Genomic DNA, 22,229 nt, shown 5'->3' with positions numbered 1-22,229 from the left:
TATCACCAGGAAGGAAGAGGAAGGGACAGTTTCAAGAAACCATGAAAGAAAGAATCAGCTAAATGTAGGGACTAACTAGACGGACACATATCTGGAGGACAGGAAAAGACTGAACCCAAGGCTGAGTAAAGTTGTTCTTAAGGTACAGGAGAAACTCATTCAGGAGCTAATAGGACTACCTTTCTCTTGCCAAACATAATAGAATTCTGCTAATCAGTGAAGGGAACTGTCTGAATATCACTGCTTGCATATGGAATCTGGTAATGAGTTGGGGCTGATGGAAATGACCAGACCTAGCACTCTCCCCCAAGGTGTAGGCTAGCCCCCATCATTCCTACTGCTACCCAGCTTCAGAGTACTGACCACCCTAGGGTTGTGTGGGTGTCTCAGTCAGTTAAGCATCTGACTCTTGATCTCAGGTCAGGTCGTGATCTCAGGGTCCATGAGTTCAAGTCACGCATTGGGCTCCATGCTGGGCATATAGCCTACTTAAAAAAAAAAAGTGCTGGCCATCACCCTACCCAGAGCTAGTGTAGGACTCCCACTACCAACCGTACACCGTGTGGCACTTGGAAAAGAAGAGTGGCTCTTCTGCCAGGAGTATCAAGCAATTGTAGCTGGACCAGACAAGCACTTCGCTGGAAGAGGAAAGGTGCTCAAAGAGGAACTCTGGCCAGGAGAGGGGAGAAAACAATAAATGACAGTCATGTGATCACAATCCCATCACTAAAGCTAGGCCCTTGGATTTATTCAGCACCTCACACCTATTATTTCATCAGTTCATACACTGTCTCCATGAGACATGATCATGAATTCACAAATAAACCTCAGTCTTATGGTCTAACCTCATCTTTTTAACAGGTGAGGAAACTGAGACCCAGAAAGAGCTATTGTTAGTGGTAGAGGTGGGATTGGAGCTCAGGTCTCTTAATTCCCAGGATAGGTAACAGCATGATGCCAAGAGAAGTTTTTAGAGCCAGAGGGGTTTGACTGCATACCATTCTCTGCCAGTGACCAGCCTTGTAAATTTACACCAGTTATTTCCTTTTTTTGATCCTCAGTTTCCTTATCCATAAAACAGCCAATTTGAGGGGTGCCTGGGTGGCTCAGTCGTTAAGCGTCTGCCTTCGGCTCAGGTCATGATCCCAGGGTCCTGGGATCGAGCCCCGCATCAGGCTTCCTGCTCAGCGAGAAGCCTGCTTATCCCTCTCCCTCTGCCCCTGCTTGTGTACCCTCTCTCGCTGTCTCTCTGTCAGATAAATAAATAAAATCTTTTAAAAAACCCAAAAAAACAGCCAATTTGAGGACCTAAATGTGGCAACACTTCCAACGCACCTCAGGGCATATTTCCTAGTCATAACAAGCCCTTGAGAAACATTAGTTCCCTTTGCCTTCCTGGTTCACAGGTCTTTCCATCACCCCACCCTAGGTATTACTCCTACATGGTCAAATAAACGACAAAGATCAGTAACAGATTGCTCAAGGTCATCTAAGATATCTGTAGCAAAAGGATACACTTCATGAGGCCTACTTCCCATAGTCTATCCTGTACAACTGAGCCTGTCATCAACCCATCTCACCAGTACGCATTATCAAAAAACCCCAACAGGACAGATGCTGCTGCTGTGTCTCCAGGGTCTCCAGTCAGAACTCTGGGGTCCTCAGAGGAAAAGATTAGAAGGAGCTGGGGCGCTTAGGTGGCTCAGTCGTTAAGTGTCTGCCTTCAGTTCAGGTCATGATCCCGGGGTCCTGGGATCGAGCCCCGCATCGGGCTCCCTGCTCAGCGGGAAGCCTGCTTCTCCTTCTCCCACTCCTCCTGCTTGTGTTCCCTCTCTTGCTGTGTCACTCTCTGTCAAATAAATAAAATCTTAAAAAAAAAATTAGAAGGAGCTCCCTACCTGGGATGTCGGCATGGATGAAGGCTGGGGCATGCTTCACCGGAGAGTTGACCAGCACCGCAGTTATACAGTGGGCACTGGCCACCTGCAGAGTCTCGTCTCTAGAGAGGAGAAGCTGGAGAAATAAGCAACAAAAAGTGCCACAGTCACACCACTGACAGAGGGCCTATCCAGCGTCAGGCACAGGGTGGTGCTCAGGGAGAGCAGTTATGGTTTATGGAAAGGGGTTTCTATGAAGAACAGCAGCAGGTGGGAAACAGAAGAACACAGTGGCATCAAAGAACACTAAAACTGTCACCAAGAAGGGTTTGGGCCTTCATCGACAAAAGTACTTTCACTGGTTTTGATGCTTGCAACAAGCCTGAAAGATAACAAGGGAAGGTTTTACTGTGAGTCTCATTTTACAGAGTTTGCTAAAAAGAACTAACAATGCAGGCATGAGGCTGTTATCCTTAGAAAGGCCCGTCTGTAAAGTTGGTCATTGACTGGGTTTGGAAAGTTGGATTTCAGGAGGGGGTCTACCACTCCCAGAAACAATAAGAGTGACTCTCTGTGACTAAACTATTTGTACAATGTAGTCTATGCTGAATACCTGCCATCCTTCTGGGAGTCTGGAATTTTGGTATGTGCTGGGCAGAGGGTGCCAACATGACCAGTCAGCCCCCAATAAAAATTTTGGGCACTGAGACCCTAATGAGCCTCCGTGCCAGGCACCATCTCACACACGTTGCCCCAATTCATTGCTAGAGGAATAAAGTGCATCCTTGTCTGACTTCACTGGGAGAGGACTTCAAAATCTTGTGCCTAATTTTCCCAGGAACTTTACCCCATATGCCTTTTCCTTTTGCTGATTTTGCTTTGTATCCATTCACTGTAATAAATAATAGCCATGAGTATGACTGTCTACTGAGTCCTGTGAGTCCTCCTAGCAAATCCTTGAACCTGGGGGTGGCCTTGGAGACTCTCAACAAACAGAGGAAGGAATTAAAGCTCAAGGAGGTTAAGTCACTTACTCCAGGCCACACAGCTACTAAGTGGCAAAGCTAAGACAGAAACCCAGGTCAGCCACATCTAAATCTAGGAGTCTTCCTATAGCAGAGATGCCTCCTTCACCAAAGTTTTAGATCAGGTTATTCCTCTACTCCAAACATTTCAATGAATTTCCATTGTACTCTAAATAACATCCAAACTCCTACTGGATACCATACCTATTAGGAGTCCCTTAACACTTTCAGAAATCAAGAAAAGGAGGGCAACTGGGTGGCTCAGTCAGTTAAGTGTTCAACCTGGTTTTGGCTTAGGTCATGATCCTGGGTCATGGGATGGAGCCCCATACTGGGCTCTGTGTTCAATGTAGAGTCAGCTTCAGATTCTCTCTCCCTCTCCCTCCCGGTCGCTCACTCTCTAATAAATAAATAAAATCTTAAAGAAAAAGAAAACTTCTATATTAAAAAAAAAAGAAGTCAAGGAAAGGGTTAACTGCAACTGCAGATTTTAAGGGTAGGAGAGACTGGCCTCCTGTGGGCAAATGGCAAGTAGAACATATATCATGAGACAAAAGATATTGTGTCTGGTTTTAGAGCTTCAGAGGAAAAGGACCAAGTCACACTTATATCCAGTAGAGATGCATCTGAGGACTGCAAGTTTAAACCTATCTCAGTCATGTCAGACTTAAAAATGGACAATGATTGACCAGCCTTTCTATTAGTATGTAAATGAGTTTCTAGATAGTCCTTAATCTTTATCTTGTTCTCTTTTACATGGGAAATGACATGTATTTCAAGATGTTATTGATGTAAGGCAAACCATTATTTTATACGCCACTAAAAGAAGAGAGCTATAATTAAACTATGACACACTATTGATGGTAAAATGTCTCCCAATTTCAGAGCTGCTAAAATGTGAAAAAAATATATCTTAGAAAAATGATATTCAACTCTTTAGCAAAACAATGATTCTTGGTTTAAAGTGCATATTCTTTATTGTGTTGAGAAAGAAACACTTCAATCCTAGTTTTCCACCAATAAACAAAATTAATTATGAAAATTTTTAGAAGTCCTAATTGGGGCACCTGGCTGGCTCAGTCGGTTAAGCATCTGCCTTCAGCTCAGATCATGATCCCAGGTCCTGGGATCGAGTCCCACGTCCGACTCCCTGCTCAGCTAGGAGCCTGCTTCTCCCTCTCCCGCTCCCTCTGCTTGTGCTCCCCCTCTCTCTTTCTCTGTCAAATAAATAACAGACGAATGGATAGAGAAGATGTGGTCCATGTATACAATGGAATATTACTCAGCCATCAGAAAGAATGATTACCCAACATTTGCATCAACATGGATGGAACCAGAGGAGATTATGCTAAGTAAAATACATCAAGCAGAGAAAGACAATTATCATATGGTTTCACTTATTTGTGGAACATAAGGAATAGCAAGGAGATCATTAGGAGAAGGAAAGGAAAAATGGAGGGGGGGGAAACAGAGAGGGAGAAGAACCATGAAAGACTATGGACTCCGGGAAACAAACTGAGGGTTTTAGGGGGGAGGGGTAGGGGGGATGGGCTAGCCCAGTGAAGGGTCTTAAGGAGGGCACGTATTGCATGGAGCACTGGGTGTTATAAGCAAACAATGAATCATGGAACACTACATAAAAAACTAATGATGTACTGTATGGTGATTAACATACCATTTAAATAAATAAATAAATAAATAAAATCTTTAAAAAAAAAAAGTCCTAATTATTTACCATGACCCATCAGGACTTGCACAATTTTCCCTGCTTAATCTCTAGACTCATCTCTGGCCACTTCACATTCCACCCACCATCCATGCCATTGGCCTCCGTCTGCTTCTGAAACACATCAAGCCTCCCCCTTCCTCTGGCGTTTATTTGCTATTCTCTCTGCCTGAAATGTTTTTCTTTTCTTTTTTTTTTTAAAGATTTTATTTATTTATTCGACAGTGATAGAGACAGCCAGCGAGAGAGGGAACACAAGCAGGGGGAGTGGGAGAGGAAGAAGCAGGCTCATAGCGGAGGAGCCCGATGTGGGGTTCAATCCCGTAACGCCGGGATCACGCCCTGAGCCGAAGGCAGATGCCCAACCGCTGTGCCACCCAGGCGCCCCTGAAATGTTTTTTTTTTATTTTAAGGAATTCATTTATTGGTTCTTTTTTTTTTAAATGATTTTTTTATTATATTATGTTAATCACCATACAGTACATCCCCGGATTCCGATGTAAAGTTTGATGCTTCATTAGTTGCGTATAACACCCAGTGCACCATGCAATACGTGCCCTCCTTACTACCCACCGCCAGTCTATCCCATTCCCCCACCCCCTCCCCTCTGAAGTCTTCAGTTTGTTTCTCATAGTCCATAGTCTCTCATGTTTCATTCCCCCTTCTGATTACCCCCCTTTTCTTTATCCCTTTCTTCCCCTACCGATCCTCCTAGTTCTTATGTTCCATAGATGAGAGAAATCATATGATAATTGTCTTTCTCTGCTTGACTTATTTCACTTAGCATTATCTCCTCCAGTGCCGTCCATGTTGCAGCAAATGTTGAGAATTCGTTCTTTCTGATAGCTGAGTAATATTCCATTGTATATATGGACCACAGCTTCTTAATCCAGTCATCTGTTGAAGGGCATCTCGGCTCCTTCCATGATTTGGCTATTGTGGACAATGCAGCTATGAACATTGGGGTGCATATGGCCCTTCTCTTTACTACGTCTGTATCTTTGGGGTAAACACCCAGTAGTGCAATGGCTGGGTCATAGGGTAGTTCAATTTTTAACTTTTTAAGGGACCTCCACACTGTTTTCCAGAGTGGCTGTACCAACTTGCATTCCCACCAACAATGTAGGAGGGATCCCCTTTCTCCACATCCTCTCCAACAATTGTTGTTTCTTGCCTTGTCTATCTTTGCCATTCTAACTGGCGTAAGGTGGTATCTCAGTGTGGTTTTGATTTGAATTTCCCTGATGGCTAATGATTTTGAACATTTTTTCATGTGTCTGTTAGCCATTTGTATGTCTTCATTGGAAAAGTGTCTGTTCATATCTTCTGCCCATTTTATGATTTGTTTATTTGTTTCTCGTGTATTGAGTTTGAGAAGTTCTTTGTAGATCTTGGATACCAGTCCTTTATCTGTGGTGTCCTTTGCAAATATATTCTCCCATTCCGTGGGCTGTCTCTTAGTTTTTTTGACTGTTTCCTTGGCTGTGCAGAAGCTCTTTATCCTGATAAAGTCCCATAAGTTCATTTTATCTTTTATTTCTCTTGCCTTTGGAGATGTGTCGTGAAAAAGGTTGCTCTGGCCGATGTCATAGAAGTTGTTGCCTATGTTCTCCTCTAGAATTTTGATGGATTCCTGTCTCACATTGAGGTCTTTCATCCATTTGGAGTTTATTTTTGTGTATGGTGTGAGAGAGTGGTCAAGTTTCATTCTTTTGCATGTAGCTGTCCAATTTTCCCAGCACCATTTATTGAAGAGACTGTCTTTTTTCCACCGGATGTTTTTTCCTGCTTTATCAAAGATTAGTTGCCCAAAGAGCCGAGGGTCCATTTCTGGGTTCTCTATTCTGTTCCATTGGTCGATGTGTCTGTTTTTGTGCCAGTACCATGCTGTCTTTGTGATCACAGCTTTGTAGTACAGCTCGAAATCCGGCATTGTGATGCCCCCAGCTTTGTTTTTCCTTTTCAACAGTTCCTTGGAGATTCGGGGCCTTTTCTGGTTCCATACAAATTTAAGGACTATTTGTTCCAGTTCTTTGAAAAATGTCCTCGGTATTTTGATCGGGATAGCATTGAAAGTGTAGATTGCTCTGGGTAGTATGGACATTTTAACTATGTTAATTCTTCCAATCCATGAGCATGGAATATTTTTCCATCTTTTTATGTCTTCCTCAATATCTTTCAAAAGTGATCTATAGTTTCTAGCATATAGGTCCTTTACGTCTCTGGTTAAGTTAATTCCAAGGTAACGCATGGTTTTTGGTGTTATTGTAAATGGGATGGATTCCCTAATTTCTCTTTCTTCAGTCTCGTTATTCGTGTATAGAAATGCAACTGATTTCTGGGCATTGATTTTGTATCCTGCCACCTTACTGAATTGTTCTATAACTTCTAATAGTTTGGGAGTGGATTCCTTTGGGTTTTCCATATAGAGTATCATGTCATCTGCAAAGAGAGACAGTTTGACTTCTTCTTTGCCGATTTGGATACCTTTGATCCCTTTTTGTCTTCTGATTGCTGTTGCAAGGACTTCTAGTACTATGTTGAATAATAGTGGCGAGAGTGGGCATCCTTGTCGTGTTCCTGATCTTAAGGGAAAGGCTTCCAGCTTTTCCCCATTGAGAATAATGCTTGCAGTAGGCTTTTCATAGATGGCTTTTATGAGATTGAGAAATGTACCCTCTATTCCTACACTCTGAAGGGTTTTAATCAGGAAAGGATGCTGTATTTTGTCAAATGCTTTTTCTGCATCAATTGAGAGGATCATATGGTTCTTGAGTCTTTTCTTGTTGATATGATGTATCACATTGATTGATTTGCGAGTGTTGAACCATGCTTGCATCCCAGGTATGAATCCCACTTGGTCATGATGGATAATCCTTTTAATGTACTGTTGGATTCTATTAGCAAGGATCTTGTTGAGGATTTTGGCATCCATATTCATTAGAGAAATCGGTCTGTAATTCTCCTTTTTGAGGGGGTCTTTGCCTGGTTTGGGGATCAAGGTAATATTAGCCTCATAGAATGAGTTTGGTAGCTTTCCTTCTGTTTCTATTTTTTGAAATAGCTTTAGGAGAATAGGTATTATTTCTTCTTTGAATGTTTGGTAGAATTCCCCAGGAAAACCGTCTGGGCCTGGAGTTTTATTATTTGGAAGGTTGTTTATCACTGACTCAATTTCTTCATAGTTAATTGGCCTATTTAAGAAATCTATTTCTTCCTGTTTCAGTCTTGGTAGTTTATAGGTTTCCAGGAAGGCCTCCATCTCTTCCAGATTGCTTAGTTTTTTGGCATATAGCTGTTGATAAAAGTTTCTAATTATCCTTCCAATGAAATGTTTTTTCTACCCATTCTTCATATCACTAGGTTGCTTACTTATTTAATTAATTATTTATTTTCAGCTTCACTGAGGTATAATTGATCATTGGCTTACTTTAATTCTTCAAGTGTCAGCTCAAGCATCGACCCTTCAGAGAGGCCCTGCCTGACCACCCAGCCTATAGCTGGCCTTCCTCGCTACCTCATCTCCTCTTTATTTCCTTTGTAGCAAAACAAGAATTACTTTGCTTGTTCATTTACTTGTTCATTACCTGCCTTCCCCACTAGACCATGCAAGGGCAAGGAACTCATCCATTTACATACCATGATATTCCCAGTGCCTAACACAGTGACTGACATATCGCATTAGTGCTCAGTATGTATCTGACTAAAGGAATGAATCAACATTGCAACAACAGGGACACAAACATTGACAATATATTCCCAGGGACGTGAATTTTGGAAGAACAAGTTGATTATCAGGCAAAAGCAGGAAGGAATAGCATTAGACTCTGACAAAAATGCCAGAACAGAGGTAAAAGGACATATGTCAGTCTTCTCTTTATTTAAAATTTTGGTATTTTGTTCATTATGAATTTTTGCATTTATTGTTTTAAAAAATATATTTGATTTAAAAAAAGATTGCATTAAAATGTTATCTATCTTGATTGCTGAGTTTTTTAGCATCCCCTTTAATTTTACACCTAAGACAAGTGCCTCACTCATCTCACCGTAGCCCCAACCTTGCTGGTTGCTGTAGTAAAACAATACTCTGATCACCCAAAATTGTCAAAAGAACAGTCTCCATATATGAATGGATGATAGGACCCCTAAACCAAGATTCCTGTCTCTACAAAGTCCTGTCCCCCTAGGGAAGTGCTCTCTAATCTCTGTGCCTGCCACCACTATGCTGCCTCGGTGCACTGTAAGGACACAAGACCTTGTGCCCTCCTGAGACTGAGATCAAATGTTCTAACTAGATGCTACCATGGACTCCAGGATGGCAGCAATGAAATGAGGACAGAAAAGAACCCAATATGAGATTTTCTGGTTCAGAGACACAGGACTTGCTCTTCACACTTCACAGGCCCTGAATGGACCTTTCTAGAGGCATCCCAGGGAAACAAGGAGGAGCAGTTTACACTGGCTTTTTAATACCTACTTTATTCATCCCCAACTGCCCTTTGCCACTTCTGATCAGGGCTCCTCCTCCTTCCTGCAGAAGGAGTCCCACAATCTGGTCAATCAATGATATCCCCACTATCAGATGAGGATAAGTAGCTCTGCCAAGCCCTGTGCTGAGCACTGCAGAGAAATACAGCCAAATTCAGGTCCTGCCCCAAAGAAACTCCCAGTACACAATGTGGTGAAGTAAGCACTGTGACATAAGGCACATTCTATGTAAAGGAACCAAGAGGACAAGGGACCCCTATAGGCCTTGAAGGATCAGTAGACAAAGGAGAGGGGAAAGGCTTTAAATGCAAAAGGGGAAGAGCATCTACACAGGCACAGAGACAGGGTGTCCTAGCACATGCAAGGCCAGGGAGAAGTTACATATGGCTGGAGCACTAGGTTGTGGGGTGGAAGAGACAGATTAATAAGGCTGAAGGGATAAGCAGGACCCAGAGAAAGAGGGCTCTAGATACCAAGCTAAGAAGCTTGAGTTTTATACCTAAAACAACTGAGATAGCTTTGTTTCTGTTGCTGCCTGTATTCTGCATTATCAGCCAGCCTAGATGTTAAGGAGAAGATGTGTATATAAGGATTCACAACTGATATAAAACCTACAGTTGACCCCTGAGCAATATTGGTTTGAACTGCACAGGCCCACTTACACGTGGATTTTTTTCAATAAATACAGTACAGTACTACAAATATTTTCTCCTCCTTATGAATTTCTTAATAACGTTTTCTTTCCTCTACCTGACTTTATTGTAAGAATAAAGTATATAATACATATAACATACACACTGTGTGTTAATGAAATGTTTGTTATCAGTAACGGTTCTGGTCAAAAGCAGGGTATTAGTAGTTAAGTTTTGGGGGAGTTGAAAGTTATAAGTGGATTTTCAACTGCACGGGTTAGAGGTCAGTGCCCCAACCCCTGAGTTGTTTAAGGATCAACTGTACTTTCAGTACTCTAACAGCATATTGTCTGGATGAGTAAGAAAACACCTTGGAAATCTTAGACAGGAGTGATACAAGGGCCAGAAGTCATTTGGGTTCCCTTGTTATTGAACCTAGAGACCAGGAATCACAAGACAATCACCTTTTTGAGCACCAAAGGCAATGAGGTCTTTCCTGGTGGCCCCTCAACATCCTCAGTACTTTCTGCCAGTGCAGACTTGTTCATGATCACGGACACAAAGAGGTCATACTTCAGCACCTGCCTCAGTAAACCTAGAAAACAAAAAGGTTGGGAGGTGAGGCAAGAGTATAGGCACCAGAGTACACCCAAGGTAGCCCCTTGGACATCCTCTGGAAACTTCTTCATGTCTCCTTAGACAGTCCTAAGTATTTTGTGGGGTTGGTTTTTTTTAAGGTTTTATTTATTTGAGAGCATGAGCAGGTTGGAAGCGGGCAGAGTGGGGCGCCTGGGCGGATCAGTATTAAACGTCTGCCTTCAGCTCAAGGTGTGATCCTGGCATTCTGGGATCCAGCCCCGCATCGGGCTCCTCCGCTGGGAGCCTGCTTCTTCCTCTCCCACTCCCCCTGCTTGTGCTCTCTCTCTCGCTGGCTGTCTCTCTCTATGTCAAATGAATAAATAAAATCTTAAAAAAAAAAAAAAAAGGAAGCGGGCAGAGGGAGAGGGAAAAGCAGACTCCCCACTGAGTGCAGAGCCTGTAGTGGGGCTCAATCCTAGGGCCCCAAGATCATGACCTTAGCCAAAGTCAGACGCTTAACCTACTGAGCCACCCAGATACCCCAGTATTTTGTTATTTTTAATGCTCTTATAAATGGGATTGTTTTAATTTCTTTTTCAGATAATTCACTGTTAATATATAGAAAAACAACCGATTTTATATCCTATAACTTACCTAAATTCATTTATTAATTTTAACAGTTTTTTGGTGAAGTTTTTAGGGTTTTCTAAATATAAAATGATGGCATCTGCAGAGCCAGTTTTACTTCTTCCTTCATAATTTTGATGCCTTTTATTTCTTTTTCTGGCCTCATTTTTCTGGCAAAGACCTCTAATACAATGTTGACCAGAATCCCACACTTTTCTGTGCAACCCCCATGACAACACTTATCACACCAGGCTCTAATTGTCCACATCTGTTTTCCATACAGGTTATAAGTTCTTTCAGAGTAGAGCTTGGGTTTGATCATCTTTATGACCCCAGAGCCTGGCACAGGGCCTGGCCCAAAATGAACATTCACTATGTGTGACTGGACTGTTCATAACAGAGCTCTTGGCCTAAACTGTGAAAAGAAACTGTTGTCACTCAGACTATGCTTTTCTCTGTAGCCCCTGCTTTGGAACAGTCCCTCATCCAGTCACCAATCACAGTGCCCATGCGCTCCGTCCAAAATGAGAAAGCTCCCTATTCAGAAGCACTTGATAGATCTTGTGTACCTATGTAAGGAAGGAGCAGATGAGGCTGGAAGGGTACACTGGGGTTCCTAAGGAGCCTCAAATAACAAATAGAAACACCTGCACATCGCCCTGGAGGCCAGAGGGACCATAGATGATTTTTCAAATAGGAAACCGAGAGAACACAAGCTGTGCAGTGTGAAGATTAACTTGGCAGCAAAAACAGGATACACTAGGACAGGCAATAAAAACCAGAGGCAGAAAATTGTTGTGCCACTTTTTTTTTTCCTCTCCTTCCAAAGGCAACATTCTTTTTTGAAAAAGATTTTATTTATGCATTTGAGAGAGAGTGAGTGAGAGAGAATGAGTGGGGGGTGGGGTAGAGGGAGCCAAAGAAGCAGACTCCCCGCTGAGCAGGGAGCCAACGTGGGGCCAATTCCAGGACCCTGAGATCACGACCCAAGAAGAAGGCAGATGGTTAATCACCTGAGCCACCCACGAGCCCAAAGGCAACATTCTTAAGATGCCGCACCAACTCTAGGCATCTGTCACAGTCTGTGCATCTTATCTCCCAAACCCATGACCTCTACCCTTTGCAAAGCAGCAAACTTCCCCACCACTAGAGAGCCAACATCTCAAGTCCTCAAGCAAAACCTCAAAAGCTTTCTCTCTTTTCTCTCCAGTCCTACATCTTACCCAAACAGTTGATCTGCAGCTCCTTTGTCTGGGCACCATCCAGGGTGGAAAGGAAGAGAGGACACAGCTTCTCCCGGAAATGGCCTGAAAGTGTCTCAGCGGCCACTGGTGAGGAGTACAGCTTCCCATAGAGGTAACAGACAGAAGCTTGCACCCCCTCATTGGGGTACACTAAACCTCTCAACAAATGCTCCATCAGGTCACCTGTCCATAAAACAACCAAGGGGACGGGGAAGCCTCACAATGTCAACTGCTGTAAGAAACTCTAAACTATTGTGCCCATTTGGGTAGTAATGGTAATCCCCTATAATCCCCCATAATAAATGATTTCTGGGCACTTAACCAAAAGGGAAAACCAAGGCTTAGAGAAGTTCAGTGATTTACCCTGGGGTAAATACTCTGTGAGATATTTATTTGCATTTTACTGATAGAAAAAAGTACTTCCATATTCCAGAATGAATTCCTCCTTTCACCCAAAGGAAGGTTCAAAAGTAGGTATTTAATTAGTTTGTGTTAACATAGTGAATCGAAATAGCTCAAGACCAAAGTCAAGAAATACTTTTTTCAACTTGGCCAACATAGAGCACATTTTGCAGATGGGAAAACTGAAACCTACAGAAGGAAAGTAAAGACTTCCCCGGTGTATATAGCGAACAGACCACCCAGATGGAAGTGTGATCAAAGCAGGTAAAAGGGCAGTGGCAGCCCTTCCCCAGAGGTCACTCACTGTGCTCCATTACAAGCTTGTCTGCCAGGGGAGGGATGGCATCCACCAACTTGCCAAGAAAGGTCAGGGTGGCCAGGCTGCCTCTCATGGAAGGCATGTTACACAGCTATAGAAAGTAAACACACTCTGCTCTATAATGAGGATCAGGACAGATCTCCCACCAAAATGTATCTTGCTCTATCCAGACCAAAGCCTATATTGTATGTCTCTCTCAACACAATCAGTAATCAGCCTCTTTAACTAAGTGTCTCTCTCCCCTGTTGGATTGGGAAGACCCTGGGGAAAGGCTCTGAGTTGGATTCCTCTCAGAGCGCTCAGTACCTAGCTCAGTACATGACTGTTAAACTGAATTAAAATCAGCATATTTTGTCTTCTATAGAGCCAGACACTGGAGGGTGAAAGTTGTGAACATAATAAAGACAGAATTCTGGGTCAGTGCAAAAAAAAAAAAAAAGTATTATTATCATTCTCATAGCCATTATTGAACGCTATTTGCCAGGCCCTATGTCTGATGGTTTATAGGGAGAGTCGATAGCATATATTTCCCTTTTCTAGTGACTAGCTATAGCATCTTAAGATTCTTAATTCTTCTGGTGGGAAATAATAATAGTATCAACTTCACAGTGTTGTTAGAACTAAATGAGATACTGCGCATAAACTACCCAATACAGTGCCTAGCATATAGAAAGTGCTCAAAAGGGTTAAGTGGCACCACCATAATGATATATATAATTATAAATTCAACCTGATATATTAATCATATGCAGAGACATTATAATGAAATGATAATTTAGTATAATTTATAATTACATGGTGCTCTTGGTGTTAAGATAAACATCTGTCTTCCTTTTGCAAAAAATAAAAAGTGATTCTGATATTATTCCTAAATCCCAAACACAACGCAAAAGCTACTTATTGAATTGGTATCTTTGACTATCTTGAAGAAGGCAGGTGAAATATACCTACTCAGTGCCTGCCTTAGATGCTGATAAAGGCAAATGACTTCAGTATAAAATACTGTATACAATTCAAACCAAATAAAAAGACCAAGCCAAGACATAGTAAACATACTTCCTTGAGAAATTTATCAAGGAAATCCATGTTGTACTTAGAAGAACATAGAGAATAGCCATGGGATGATTATATCAGAAAGATAGGACTTTACCACACAGGTAGCATTTGGAAGATTGAAAGGGGAAGGAGGGAAGCTACAAACAGTAGCAGAGCAGGATCAGAAGACCCAAGCCTTAGTTAGCTCTGGCTCTGCCACTGACTCAGTGACCTCATGAAGGTCCCTTTCTCTCCGTATTTCAATCTTCCCATTCATCTATCCAAATAGGGGTGGGCCCAGCTCTGTCATCTGAGGATTCTGAGGGGTACTGAAGAACCCACAGTTATTTACTGACCTCTTTGTGGCATTCATCCAGCAGGCAATGAATGATCTGCTCTGACTTCAGCTGAGTTGTAAGCTGGATAAGGACTGAGCAGACACAGTAGCATTACTAACCAGAAGACAACCCCTGGGTTCACACTTCACCTTTCATAGCCCTTCTACTCAAAGTCATTTGCTTGTCTTACCAGTATAGTCTTTTCTATCTCCCCAGTTAAACCATGTGTACATATCCAAACCAAAGGATTTCTGGCTTCTTCATTCTTTTGTACTAGTGGTTCACAATTAGGCTGCACATTAGAATCACCTAGGGAGTTAAAAAAATACTAATGCCCAACTCCCACTCTAGACCAATTAAATCAGAATCTCTAGAGAAAGAGCCTAAGCATTTGGATATTTTTTAAGTTACCCAGGTAAGTCTGTTGTGAAGCTAAGGTTGAAAACTACTATTTTATATTATCTCTACTTTTTTCCTCCTCACAATTTGCTCTTTCATATACTAGAAAACAGAATCATGGGTGAGTTCCCATGCCAATAATTGCCTATAATATTATCTCTCAACCCCAAACCTGTCCTTCTATACAATCATTTGTGATGCTTCTGATGGTATGTTAGAGGCACAGTGAAGAAGAGGCTGGCTCTGCAAGTCTGGAAAAAGCTACAAATTAGATGTAGCTGCTGCTGCAGAAAGTCTCTGCCACTTCCAAGGTAAAGAAGCATTCTAGGATAATAGAAATACAAAGAAGGCAGGCAGCAAACAGGAAAGAGTGAGGAAGGAGCAAGTCCTTTTTCTCTCTCCGGCTTTGCAGTCTCTATCTAGTGCTTACCACCTCAGTAAAATTCTTGGGGTCTGATGAAGGTTTGCAAGTTATGCTGGTACCAACTAGAAGTGGATGGTTTTAGGATTATAGCCCCACTCAAGAGCGGCTGAATGGTGAAGGGAAATCTCCCCATTCCTGCCAGTGGTCAGAACTTCAAGTGATATATTTGTTTGTCCACATGATCTAGACTGAGAGATGGTCAGAGGGATATACAGATCATATTAACTCATGATCTGTTACAGCTGCTAACTGTGTGGCTGGATGGTCACGGACCCATGAGCAGATAAGCAGCATCCTTTCCTCAGAGAAAACTTACGTTTTAGTAATTTCAACCTCCTTTTGTTTCCTCAGCCCTAAGGGTAGGAGCTACTTTCTCAAACTGCTACCCCTGTGAAAACTTGGTGTTCTCTTTTTGCCTTCAGTTACCCAGTTAATAATTCTTTACATTAAAGTTTTTTCCTGTTTAAATAACTTGTGTGGTTTCTGTTTCCTGGCTAGAGCCTAACTGGTACAATTCTTGCTCTTTCTGTAAGAACCCTCCTATCCCAATGCTCCTGTCTTCTTTCTCCTTGAGCCCTTTAAAGTTTATTTGTTTATTTTAGTAATCTCTACACCCAACATGGGGCTAGAACTCATGACCCAAAGATCAAGAGTCATATGCTCTTCTGACTGAGCCAGCCAGGCACCCCACTTCTTGAGCCCTTTATAGGTAAGCTGACACATTTCCACAGCTTTTACCATCATCTATGTGCTGACAACTTCCAACCAACCAATGTGGATGGAATGAAAACAGAGTTTGTACATGCCTTTCTAACAGTGTTCATCAGCTCTCACTATTTGCCAGCCAATCTCTCCTCCAAACTGTAAACTGTCAGAGGGCAGGAACCATGTCTTACCCATCTATGTATCCCTAGTGTGTGATACAGTCTTGGCATGGAGTAGGTGCCTGAGAAAGAAGTACAGACTTAGTGATTGACAACTGAGTTTTCTTGATCTGTCTCCAAAATGAAACATTTATTTCATCAAGGTCTCAAATAACCAGAGCTACAATTCATGCTAATATCTTCAGCTTCACATGCTAGGTACACACAGTTTCACCTTACCTTCAATACAGAGGTCTGTTACACTCCCATCTTCCACATTGCATAACAGCCCTTGGAGCAGAGGGAGAAGAGAGGGGGATGGTTAATAGTTAAAAGAGAAACAAACCCACAAAGGCACGCTATAAATTCTAGACTAATAGCAGCTTTAAGCAATGTCCCAGATAAATGCTATCCTCAACACCAAACACCTAGACTTTCAGTGACCCACTCTGGCTTTAAAAGGATAAAAACAGTCAGTGTGGCACAGCATAAAAACTGAGTGCTCTGGAGTCTGTAATAGACCTGGGGTAAAATTCCAGTTCTGCCAGTTGTTAACTATGACTTCCCTCAGCCTTGGGGACCATCCTCTCTCCCTTAAAGAACTGTCTTGGCAGTTAAAAGCCTGAAAAGCCTCTAGCAGAGAAAAGTACCCAATATGATTAGCTCCCCTCCTCCCTGAAAGGGCTCTTTCCATAGGACAGTATAATTATATTAAAAGAAGGGGCCTTTTAATCCATCTCAGGCACAGGAGAGGGAAAGTAACTCAATCAGGGTCACATCAGGTCAATGGAGTCTAGTCTGGACATTCTCATCCTGTTCAAAGGCCAGAAAGGACTCTTTGAAAGATCACACATTTCCCATATTCATATTCGCCCTTTGACTAACCTCTTAGCTGTAGCAAAGCCAGTTACCATCCAATGCATCATATGTCTTAGAAAAGGGATCATTTCTTCATATGACAAAACAATTTACTAATAAGTTAAAATGTTACATGGAAAAAACCTAAATTGTCTTTCCAAGACCATTTCTCCAAACTCAAAAACAAATATACACACTATACATTCAAAATTCATGCCAAGTTTCCCTTTTAATCTCACCGAAAAGCATGCTTATGAAGTGGATACAGATTCTCTGATCCTGAGCCACCAGCTGCATGACCAGGGAGGCATGCCTCAAGAGAGCGTCGTGGAAGCAGGACAGCACATGCTTCTTGCGCACCAACTTGGGGCAGATGAAAAAAATATTCAATAGCAACCAAGTCTCAGCCATTCCGAACCCAAACAATTGTAATTTCTAAATATAATTACAAGATGATACCGGAGGGCTCATCTAAACTATGTTAAGGTCATAATCCCTGAAGGGAGTATGGAAAAGGGCATCATTTACACACAGGAATCCATGTGTTCATACAGAGGATTATACATGAGCTAAGGTTCCTACTACCCTGTATTTACAGAGCACTTTAGTATTCACAAATTACTCTTTTGTCTACTAGCTCATTTAAGCCTAACAAGTTGGTGAAGCAAGAAAAAAAAAAGTATTATTGTCACCATTTTACAGATGAGAAAACAGAGGCCCAGAGATATTCCCAAGGACTCAAATCTGTCTCCAACCAGGTCTTTTCTAAGGTCAGCACCCTTTCCACTTCAACAGTCCAGGAGAGCTATTCTGGAGACCCTGCATGAGCCTCAAAGAGATTGGTAAAGAAATGCATCCTTCTGTTCAACATGGACATAAATCTTCACAGTCGATTCACCTCCCTGTCAGGGAACTGGGTAGTAGCTGTGTAAAGTGCTCAAGACAGTAGCAAAAGTTAGGTAAAAAAAAAAAAAGGGGGGGGTGCTCACAGAGGATAGGGCAGGAACATGGGTACAATTAACTACATCACCCTTTCAATTGGTGAGAGGTGAAGCTAAAAAAAAGTCCATTCAATAAAAAGTGAAGGTGCTCTCTTGTTGCCTCTAACCTGAGCTTTTGCAAATTTCGTGTATTCCTTCACCACTTCCTCCTACATAATACATTGAGCCCATGATCCAAATGAGTTACTCAAAAAATCTCGATGACTCTCTTTCACCTGTTGGATTAAGACCAAACTCTAGCTTGGATTCAAAATCTTGGAGGAACTCATCTTAACCTGGCTTTTCAATCTCACTTCCCTCAACTTCCTTTCAAACACTCTGATTACCTCCCCAAACTCATCCTTGCTAACACCTACCTCCTGGGATAAGCTCCCCATTTCCTCTGGTCCAAATCTCACTCATCTTCTCAAGCCTAATTTAAATGCTTTCTCCTCTAAAAAGCTTTTTCCCAATTTCCCTCCTTATCTCATCAGCACTTGACAGCAAGTATATCTATCTACTAAATTCCAGTAATTTTTAGCCTTCTCATTTTCTCTTTCATGTATCTGTCTTATTTATCTCTTTGTCTCTGACTTACTACCCAGGAATGGCAGCCTCAGAACTTCTGGCCTCAATGAAATCTCAAATATTATCAGCTAGCCAGCAGTTCTCAGATGGTAGCCTGGGAACCCCAGAGGGTGCCCTTACAGAAAATCCAAAAGATCGAAATTATTTTCATATAATACTAAGATACAATTTGTTCTTTTCAGTCTTATTCTCTCACAAATAAATTCACAGTGAAATTTTTCAAAGATTACATGACAAGTAATATACAACAGATTAAATGCAGAAATATATGAGAATCCAGCTATCTTCTATTAAGCAAGACATTAAAAAGACTTGCAAAAATGTTAGACAAAGCCATTCCTTTCACTTTTTGTTTTGGAAAATATTATTTTTACTTAAATTACTTATGTCACAGAACTGTATGCTTAAAATGGTAGATTTTATGTCATGTGTATTTTGCCACAATAAAACCAATTATGCTAATATGTAATAGACTTACTATTATTTTTAAATTAGTATTTTAAATTTGTAGTTACTTCTAATACAATAAATATCAGTGGATACAACCCACACAAGCAGAAGCTCTCTGGGGTCTTCAACACATTTTAAAAGTGTAAAGGCATCCTGAGAATTAAAAAACAAAACAAAACAAACAAAAAACTTTAGAACCAGTGATCTAGCCCACCCCCACCTCCCTTCAAGGCATGAATTCCCCTCTCATGAATTTGGAGAAAAGTGATCTCCCAAACTTTTCTTGGATGCCTCCATGGACAAAAAACTCACTACAAAAGTGGGTAGGCAATGAGGGAAAAAGCAGCCTATTTTTCAGCCAGCTCTGCTTATCAGAAAGGTCTTCCCCTTCACCCCACTCTGCCTGGTTGTGACTTCTGCCTGTCACCCCTGCCGTCACAGAGACCAAGGCAGCCCCCTCCTCCACATTTACACCCTGAGAAATCTGAAGGGAATGAGGAGCCTCCACTGCGTGTGCACCCGGCCCGTGGGCCGAGCCAAGGCTAAATCCTGGAGAAATGACGAGGGCAACAAATGGCAGGGCAGCTACAGAGAAGGGAAGGGAAGGCGGGCATGTGTGCCAGCGAGTCCTGGAGGAGCGGGGGGCTTAGTGCGGACAGGAATAGGCCCCGTTGAGGCCCCGAGCCAGGCGCAGGGGCTAGTCTGGAAGGGGTACTCTGCTCAGAGCAGGACGGCCTGCGGGGTAAACTGGGGCTGAGATAGTACAGCAAAGGTAGCTCCAGCCAGGTGACGGAGCAGGCCTGTTTAGGGGGTAGATTTAACGAAGCAGATGGGCCCGGTTTAGGGAAGGTGCATCCGGTTCGAGGGAGTTGGTCTGACGAGGGAAGGCCCAGCTTGGTGAGGGAAATGCCAGGGCCCGTTCGCACCGATACGCGGGGCTCCGGCAGCAGCTCCAGCATGCAGGCCAGACAGAGGCGTGGGGGCACGGGCATCTGCCAGCACGGGTCATGCCGGTAATGGGCCCTCTTGAAGAACAGCGCCGTCTCCTCGTCCCTCCCGGGCCCGGGAGGGCCTGCCACCGCGTCCCTCACAGCCATGTCTCCGCACGTTTGCAGCACACAACCACAGCACCGTTTCCCGCGCAGCGTATGCGCAAGCGCACTTGAAAGAGCACGCCTCCGCCGCGCGCCAAAGGGGGGGTGCGCCTGCGCAAACCGAGTGTACGAAGTCCCGTGCGAGCGGCGGCCCTCGAGAGCGGCGTGATGCGTGCGACGACTAGCGAGTGTACCGCGAAGGAGAAAGCGTTTTGCTCTTTGAGTCCGTAGGAGTTTGCCTTCACCACAGTATAGGTTGAAAAGTATTTATAAAGAAGCTATCACTAGCCTTGAGAAAGGAAGGAAAGGAAGTAATCTCTTTCTACTATTAAAAAATTAAACGATCTCAGGGATCCGAAAGCTGTCAGTATTATTTTAAATTTACGTGACCCCTCACTCTCTCGAAGAGTCCAAGACGTTTCCCTTAAGATAGCCTCTCACAGACGGCTGTACGGCACTTGAAACTGTGAGCGCGCAAGGAATACCGCTGAAGAAAAAAATCGTTCATCATTGCATATATTAGCAATAACAATCTACCAACCTACAAGGATTTATTTAGCACCAGTGTCCAGCAACTGGCTAATGGTGAAGGAGGTAAGTTCAGAAGATGTTTTCTATATTCAGAAGCAGTGTGACTGAGTGCAAAAAATTATTTCCGTAGCAGAATAGTTTAGAAAACAATGGTTTATTGTTCAATGTAGCATTATGAAGTAGTGTTTGAAAAAAGTAGGTATTAACATGGACAAGTTCTCGTTAAACTTCTGCACACAAAAGATGCAGAATTATATATAAAGTATGTAAAATAAATAAGCAAAAAAATTTATTCAACATAAATACATTATAGCAATAGTACATAATGAAGACAATGAAAGGAAAAATAATATTTTGATATATTTTCTTTTAGTCTATACATTTTTACAACAGTAACACAAAAGTTTGTAAACTGCTTCTCCCAGAGAAAAATATATCATGTACATCTTCCATATTATTAAATATTATCCTGTTTATTTTTAAAATGTCAACAAAGTATGTTTTCTTTTTTTTTTATGTGCCCTTTATTAACATATAATTTATTATTTGTTTCAGGGGTACAACTCTGGTTCATCAGTCTTACACACTACACAGCGCTCACCACAGCACATATCCTCCCCAGTGTCCATCACCCAGCCACCCCATCCTCCCACCCCCGTTCCCTCCAGCAACCCTCAGTTTATTTCCTATAGTTAAGAGTCTGTTATGGTTTGTCTCCCTCTCTGGTTTTGTCTTGTTTCATTTTTTCCTTTCTTCCCCTATGATCCTCTGCCTTGTTTCTCAAATTCCACATATCAGGGATATCATATGATAATTGTCTTTCTCTGATTGACTTATTTCACTCAGCACAATACCCTCTAGTTCCACCCATGTTGTTGCATATGGCAAGATTTCATTTTTGATGGCTGCATAATATTCCATTATATACATACATCTTCTTTATCCATTCATCTGTTGATGGACAGCTGGGCTCTTTCCAAAATTTGGCTTTTGTGGACATTGCTGCTATACACATTGGGGTGCAGGTGCCCCTTTGGATTACTACATTTGTATCTTTGGGGTAAATACCCAGTAGTGCAATTGCTGGGTTATGACCCAGCTCTATTTTCAGCTTTTTGAGGAACCTCCATACTGTTTTCCAGAGTGGCTGCATCAGCTTGCATTCCCACCAACAATGTAGGAGGGTTCCCCTTTCTCCACATCCTCGCCAACGTCTGTTCTTTCCTGACTTGTTAATTTTAGCCCTTCTGACTGGTGTGAGGTGGTATCTCACTGCGTTTTGATTTGTATTTCCCTGATGCTGAGTGATGTTGAGCACTTTTTCATGTGTCTGTTGGCCATTTGGATGTCTTCTTTGCAGAAATGTCTGTTCATGTCTTCTGCCCACTTCTTGATTGGATTATTTGTTCTTTGGGTGTTGAGTTTGATAAGTTCTTTAGAGATTTTGGATACTAGCCATTTATCTGATATGTCATTTGCAAGTATCTTCTCAACAAAGTATGTATTCTTTTTGACAAAGTTTTGAGCCAGAAACTGTGCTAGGACCTAGAGGATTCAAAAGTGAACAAGAGACCATTCTTGTCCTCAAGGTCAGTCAAGGAGACAGATGAGCAAATTATTGCAATAGACTGTTAGTTATCTATTGCCATGTAACAAATGACCCCATGTGATGGGTTGAATGGTGACCTTCAAAAATATATTTCCATGTCTATTATGGACTGAATTGTGTCCCCCAAACTCAAATGTTGAA

The 22,229-nt window shown here is 42.2% G+C and overlaps 1 protein-coding gene across 1 annotated transcript in view; it reads right to left on the bottom strand.

The window, feature by feature from the left end:
- MEI1 (meiotic double-stranded break formation protein 1) overlaps window positions 1–19,951 on the bottom strand; it is a 72,587-nt gene extending 52,636 nt beyond the window's left edge. The window contains exons 1-9 of the mRNA XM_002929276.3: window positions 19,781–19,951; window positions 17,076–17,199; window positions 16,219–16,269; window positions 14,311–14,384; window positions 12,905–13,010; window positions 12,178–12,381; window positions 10,213–10,343; window positions 1,899–2,013; window positions 553–669 (exon numbers count right to left, since the gene is read on the bottom strand). Coding sequence (XP_002929322.1) covers window positions 553–669; window positions 1,899–2,013; window positions 10,213–10,343; window positions 12,178–12,381; window positions 12,905–13,010; window positions 14,311–14,384; window positions 16,219–16,269; window positions 17,076–17,199; window positions 19,781–19,951 — 1,093 coding nt within the window. The remainder of the gene's footprint in view (window positions 1–552; window positions 670–1,898; window positions 2,014–10,212; window positions 10,344–12,177; window positions 12,382–12,904; window positions 13,011–14,310; window positions 14,385–16,218; window positions 16,270–17,075; window positions 17,200–19,780) is intronic.
- Window positions 19,952–22,229: the final 2,278 nt, after the last annotated feature.

Source organism: Ailuropoda melanoleuca, chromosome 15 (genome assembly GCF_002007445.2).
Source record: "Ailuropoda melanoleuca isolate Jingjing chromosome 15, ASM200744v2, whole genome shotgun sequence".
NCBI classification, from domain to species: Eukaryota; Metazoa; Chordata; class Mammalia; order Carnivora; family Ursidae; genus Ailuropoda; species Ailuropoda melanoleuca.
This window is presented reverse-complemented; position numbering and strand designations above follow the sequence as displayed.